The sequence below is a fragment of the Hippocampus comes genome, unplaced genomic scaffold (genome assembly GCF_001891065.2).
Source record: "Hippocampus comes isolate QL1 unplaced genomic scaffold, H_comes_QL1_v1.1 scaffold257, whole genome shotgun sequence".
In the NCBI taxonomy this organism is placed as follows: domain Eukaryota; kingdom Metazoa; phylum Chordata; class Actinopteri; order Syngnathiformes; family Syngnathidae; genus Hippocampus; species Hippocampus comes.
This window is the reverse complement of record NW_017804972.1, coordinates 159,283-166,416: the sequence shown is the minus strand read 5'-3', so window position 1 is coordinate 166,416 and position 7,134 is coordinate 159,283. Positions and strand designations below refer to the sequence as shown.

Below are 7,134 nucleotides of genomic sequence, written 5' to 3'. Positions count from 1 at the left end.
TGTTTCGGTAGACTATGCCAGCCACCTGGTTATGGCGTTCCATATATATATATATATATATACTGCTCAAATAGAGGGAACACTTGCGCTGTTTAGGTGTTCCCTTTATTTTTATGAGTAGTTTATATCAGTGTGCACAGATGTCCATAGGAGTTCCATTAATAGTGCTAGTATGTCTACTGGGAGATGTGGTCAAATGATTAAAATACAGCCTGTCTTAGGGAACCTGTGTATGATTCACCACTAACCAACAAAAAAATTGTGGGGGGCACATTGCCAGTCTGCTGTTTGTGGCCAAAACATACTATATGTTGGTCGCGAGTCTGTTGTGGCTTGTTTTATTTGTGTGACTTACTCTCAGGAGAGAAAATCGCCAAATACTTGATCTGCCATTCCAGATGGATTTAGACAGACTAACAGTCCACTGTTATCACTTGCAGTCCATGATGTAAACTTCAACTTCAGCTGGAAGGTGCACTCCAGGGCAGATGTTCGAACATATTAGCAAATTGTGCTTTTCTGCTCATGCATAGTCATGTAGGGGGAAGTAAACTAAGCAATTCGTGCTGGAAGCGTGGAAGAGATTTGCATGTTATTAAGGCCTTTTATCTTGTTAGGGATGAAGAAGTTCGCGTTATATCAATACCACATATAAAATGGCATGAAATTAGTAGAAAATACAGTGCAATATTGAATACTAGAAAGGTGTAAGGTTGATAAATGATGTCAATTCAAGCCATGTTCTAGAACACATTTCAGTCGGGTAATCATTGAGCTGCAGCCAATCTCAGCTGACTTTTGGACAAAAGCTGGGGTACCACACACCCAAGACTGCTCACAAGTCAATCACAGGAAAAAATTTCTCCAAAAATTATGGAAATGTTTGTTTTTGGAGAGTGGAAGATGAAGCAGAGAAAATGCCAGAGCATGCATGAAAAATTTAACTGAACTGATTCAAACCCAGAACCTCACGACTGGGAGGCAGATGTACTAAAAGCAACACTGCGCTGCCAGATAAAGGGATCTATTATCATGACCACTGCAACTTGGGCGCGGCAAGATACATAAATCTACGTGAGGCTGGTTTGAATGAGGCTATTTTCGCAGATACACGCAGTTTGTCGCAGTTAGAAAAAGGGCAGTTAGGTCCGTTGAGGACGTGACGTGACCTTGATTTATCGTCATTCATAAATGCTCATATGATGGGCAAGTGGTACACTGATCGTCCTTAACATGGCGGAGGAAGAAACTGCTTTGCTCAAGTCCGGGAAGTCGAAGCACGCAAAATATGTCATGTTTATAAGGAACTACACGCAGACCTCCACAGACAGATGATGTGAAGTTAGCTACAGAGATCTCAGATCGCACTATGTAGTGGGCACAGCGACCCTGCCTTCCACTCTGATAGTTCGATCCGTGGAGCTCAGAATTTGTGTCCCAATCAAATTCTCCAAAATTGCGTTAGACTACCTGTGCCAAAACAAAGGCGTGATTCGAGTAGGTAAATAGTTTAGATGACTTTTTGCCACCAAATTGTCAGATGTTGTGGGCGTATGTCAAAGGAAATGCTCTCGCTACGCCAAATAGCCCAGCGTGGCACGTGGGTTCATGACCAAATAATTGTTTTGGGGCTTCAAAACCCCATTGTCATGAAAACAATGCCATTTTAATTATAAAGTACGTAATAATTTTTTCAAAAACATTCTGTATCACTGAGGGAAATTTGTTCTTTGTACTATATTTTGATGCAGACAAGTTAACTTTGCCATTGTAGTGGAGCAGATAATAGCCATAATCATTTAGTACATATACTCTTCAAATGCCACTCTTTAAAAAAATAATCATAATAAATAATGCTAGCCATGCAAAAAGATGGTGGCCGCAAAATCCAAGAAGTCTGCTCATAATTTTTTTTTCTTAATAACTGGAAATGCATGGACAGTTGGGTATTGCAGACATTTTGGAACAATTCCAACTCTTGCGATACAGCGCATAGATACAAGTACAGGTTTGGGAGAGTGAGATATTTGTAAAATGTATTGTTATTACGGTAAGTGAGTCTGGTTGTACGAAAATGTTATTTTCACAAGTTATTTTCAGTAGCGTTATGACATAAAATTCTGAAACCAAGATGGAGTTCAAGATGGCTGTCATTAACTCGAAGTGTAATCGTAAATGCGGTAAAGTGTTTAGACATTGATAAAAGATATATTTGGACCATGTTGCATCTATTACAGCTAGTAATATACGGCACATATGAGTTACAGTTGCAACTGCACAGAACTATAATACATGAGATGCTGTTCATCTCAACTGGCACAACGGCCAGATTTACAGCTACATTTAATGAGCTGTTCACAAGAAATGGCTGTCCAGAAGACCTGCCAGAAGCCAAGCCTGGCCTAAACCACAGTAGCAGCTTAGTTGGATCTGTCATATATTAGGATGACAAACTTCTCCAGAATCTCTTGGGCGCAATCCTCGACTGTGAGAGGGTAAAAACCCTGGTTGGAGAATACAGGCAAGGCCTTTGGTCATATGTCAGGTGTCTGCCAAACAGTTTTTTTGCCTTTGTTTCGGAAGGCTGACATGGAGATACATTTTGTGAAGGCATGAAAGGAGAGAAGACTTCAGGCCAAAATACTGAAGTTTGATCCAGCGAAGGCTCTGATCTCGCCCAAATGCAACCCCGATCGGTTGTAGCCCGGGCTCTTGGAAACAATTAATGACACGATGGGAACATCTATTTCATTTGCCTTGATCACAATGGATTGTTCTGTATTATGTATGGCATGCCCAAATATGTGGCTGTCCCCTTCTTCATGAGAACATCAAGATCAGTTCTATGGGTGCTGAGGGCAGCAGGTCCCATTGTGACAATGACCATCTTTGGGGCAAACATTTTTGCAACTTTGTCAGCAAAAAGTGGGACAACTCTGTCTTGTGCCTCGAGATGTTATGCCATCTACTTAGCATGGTGTTTTTATTTGTCACGTTGTGTCTTCCCGATGGCCATGTTTCGGACCTGGTTTCAGCCTGAAGAGCTGTACACATCAACGACCAAATGTGGCATTGTGTACCTGGAGTATATTTTTTCACTGGTAGAAGATCAAAAACAGCATAGTCCTTAAATTTTTTGGATCTTTTTAGTGGCAGAGCATGGACCAAAGCTGACACGTCTACAATGATAACGTCTGGCTCAGATTCCTTGTTAACTGGTAAGTCTCAAGGATAGTGGTCAACTGACAGTTCTGGCAAGACTACAATATTCTACCCTTGCTCAATCCAGCAGCGAAGTACTGGTTCTACGGCCGAAAGTACTCATGCAGGTCACACTCCCAGCTCTGACAAGTAATGTAAAGCTTTGAGAACAGCAGATGGTCCTCCGTGAGAAGCTTCTGCTTTGAATTTTCTGCAGAAGAAGAGTCCTGTCTTTTTTCTTCTTGATTGGCTCAGAGAAAAAGGCCAGATTGTTTTCCAGGACTTGTTCAAACTCCAAAGACTTTGCCTGACCTCTCTCCAAGTGGGACATTTATTTTGGCGAGTCCATTTCCAGGGACCTTCTGTTTGTCTCTTTCCTTTCATTATCAGGCTGGGCTGGAGGATGTTCCCACACCTGCAGCTGATCAGCAATCACCTCCTGTGATAAGACCTCTGCTGATCTGCAAGCAGGTGCCAGATGATTCACAGATGATTATGAGTGTGCCTCCCTATCCCAGCCTGGCTGCGCTTTTTCCTCCACGGGCCACTTGATCCTACACTTATCCTTCATGCCATTCCTTCTTCTCATCGTCAGTTCTCCCACACTAAACCAGAGCTTCACCCTCTTGTTTGCGAGCCACCGTTGTGTCCTGAGCTAGATCATCAGACTCTCTCTTTAATTAAACACGTTCTTTACCCTCTGCCAACTGTCTCCAGTTCACTTTTGGATCCACTGCTGCCTTTACCTTTGGTACCCATAACATCCATGGGGCTTAAAATGAAAGCATTTCGAAAAAAGAAAAAAAACAAAGAAAAAAAAACCCCACATCTTTGGGCATACACCTTGGATTTTGCTGCCACCATCTTGGAATATTGCGTGGCTCGCATTATTTTTGGAAAGAGTGTGACTTTGAAGAGTATATAAACCAAATTTCTGGCTTTTATCACAATGTGAACGTTTTTTTTCATGATCTGCCCCACTATTGCTTTTCATATACATAATTTAAGAGCAACACATCCAAATTCCATCATCCTAGATGTGAATGGTCATGTTATAAAATATTGCCATTTCTCCTAAATCACAAGAAATTCAAAAGAAAGCAATAGATTTATCATAACCACACTTATTATTCATTTACTGTATAAAACTACTGCACTTGCAACTCAATTCCTAATTATGTACATATTTTTTAAAACAGGAGTAGTAGCCTTGGTTATACAAGTAATTAAAAAATAAGAAACCTCATGCACGACATGAAAAGACATACACTCTAAAGTTATATGCTTACCATCACTTGAAGCAAGGCCACCAGGTAAAATCCTTTTAACATAAACTCCAAACTCCTCCCCAGTTAGTTCCTTCACTCCTCCAATCACTTTAATTCCTATTGGAAAGAGATGCAGATACATTGAAATGTGCCCCATTTATTATTAGCAAGGTCCAACATCAAGCTTTTTTTAGCGGTGGCCCTTTGGGAACACCATTAGCCAAGTTGTGGTGCCACTATCAAAACTGGTACTGGCCTCATGCATTCATATGATTACTGTAGTTTCAATGATTATTTCATCTTTATACCGTAATATTTAACACTTTAAGTCAATATGATTTTTGTGTAGTGAGTTTTGTTTGCATGTAAAAAAGCAAGAATGTGTTGAGTTCATTGTAGGTTCACTCTCAGAAATTGTAGCAGCATCAAGACGCAGCCACACTGAGTTGATTTCTCTAAATATGTGGCACTTCCTGACATCCTTTGGTTACACGACGGGGATAGCTTAATGAATTTTGAAAGTTTTTTTTTTTCTTTCTGCAAGCCGAGCACACACAATGTTTCCACCATGGCTGAAGTTGTGAGTCTTTTAAACTCCCAAGTCAAAGTCCAAGTCCAAGTCTTAAGCCTTTTAGTTTTTGTCAAGTCACAAGTCATAACGTGGGCAACATGTCAGGATTCCCCAAAAGTGTCAGGATTTCCCAAAAGTAAAAGTCTACCAAAGTGCAAAGTCTGGTTGGAAAGGACACTTCAATCTGATTTACAGTGCTGCAAGAATTTTGGAAATTGGATGAAGGGGTTCAGAGAAATTGAGTTTCTGTGTGGGGAAAAATGGCGATTTTGGGGAACTCCTTTGTGTTAATTTGCCTATTGAAAATCTGGTCGGAAAAGCACTTTCAAATGAGAGTAAAACATTTTAACTTCATTATTTATCTCAACAAAAATTCAGTTAGCTTATTTCATATGACGATGCTCATTTTAAGGCCCAAACTGGCATCTTTCATTTGGAACAGTGATTCTCAACCTGGGTTCGATCGAACCCCAGGGGTTCTGTGAATGGGTCTCAGGGGTTCGATGGAGCCTCAGCCATAGAGGTTAAGACATACCCGACTCAACATATCAATTGGTTATGACATGCCTCCCTCGCCATCACTGGCTGCAGATGATCACATTAGATTGCTTGTCCAATCAGTGCTGCGGGAAATTTAGTTCGCTCAGTCGTCAACGTGTGACTGTCGTGATAGTACATCGTAATATTAAAAAAACGTGTACTTATGTCTAGAATTTTTTTTTGACTTTTTTCTGTTTTTAATAAATGCGTTTTTTATGTGTTGAATTTGCAAAAACTCATATTTTTATTTTTCACTAATGAAGAAGTCGGTGAATGTGCATATGAATTGGTTGGGTTCGGTACGTCTAACAAGAACCACTGATTTGGAGGGATGTACTACATTTTTTGTAAAGTAAAATAATGATGCTAGGCAATTCACTTTTCAACATAATACTGTATAAAAAATTCACCCATAAATGCAAATTTTCCATCAACTTTGGCACTGTTGCTCCAAGTGAGCGCCTTAAAATTACTGTTATGTTTCAAACTGCATCACTTACTCTAAATATGAAATTGACCGAAGCAGCACAAATGAAACATTATTCATGAGAAGAGCACCAAAATAGTCTGTGTAGATGCATCAATGATAGCTTGTTAAAATGAGATCACCTGGATTTGACCCAGTTTGGTGCTGATTTGAAATGCGATTGGCTAGCAAACAGTTCAGGGTGTACCCCGCCTACTGCTCGAAGACAGCTGGGTATACCCTGAACTGATTGCCAGCCAATCGCAGGGTGTTGAATTAACACCATAATATTTGCAGTGTACCTGCCAGAAATCAGATTGCTTCTCTGAAACCCGTGAGAGCGTGTGCATCTCTCAGAAGGAACCAGGACAGCGCGGAGCAGACTTGATTGACAGCTGAAGGTGGGCTTCAGCGATTACATCCACACAGTCCTGCAGGTGGAAGGCGGGCTCTATTTTTCACGATTTTGTGCTTTGAAGTGGATAATAATGACTGTTTTTGTGAGGTTGTCCGGAGTAGAGCCGAGCGAGATGGAAAAAGAGCCACACAGTTTCACAAATTCCAAAGTATTTTTCAACACCCACACTTTTTCTGATGAGAGGCTTCAACGCCCATCTATATCCACACTTTCCTTGCTGTTATTGTACGAATAACAGGCGATACACCCATTAATGTAGTACAGTGAAACTCCTCTAGAACGAAACCTACATGGGCGAAAATACCCCCTTATGTGAAAAAATCTTCATGCATGAACATAATTCCCATTCTCCTGCCCCCCATACGACGAAAAGCCCCCTGTTGCGTTATACGAAATAATTTTATCTGCTCCAGCCTCGCGAAGACATTCACTACAACGAAGTCTTATCCAACAGCGACCTCTACTGCTTCGTTCGAAAAAAGGCAACAGCAACCACCACACTGATTTACATAGTGAACGATGTTTATTTCGGTCACAGCTGCGAGTTTCCTGGACTCAACATACTCATAGCTGCTCTGCCATTGGCTTACCGAGCATCATCCTGGCCTCCGATTGGCCAAGAGGGAACATAGACCTCACTGTCTATGTGTGTAGATACTGAAGCTAGATC

The 7,134-nt window shown here is 41.0% G+C and overlaps 1 protein-coding gene across 2 annotated transcripts in view; it reads right to left on the bottom strand.

Annotated features, from left to right (window-relative positions):
* Positions 1 to 7,134, bottom strand: part of LOC109529110 (syntaxin-binding protein 4) — a 55,522-nt gene that overhangs the window by 34,925 nt on the left and 13,463 nt on the right. For both annotated transcript variants that reach the window (XM_019892287.1, XM_019892297.1), the window contains exon 3: positions 4,491 to 4,586. In XM_019892287.1, the coding sequence (XP_019747846.1) occupies positions 4,491 to 4,586 (96 nt within the window). The remainder of the gene's footprint in view (positions 1 to 4,490; positions 4,587 to 7,134) is intronic.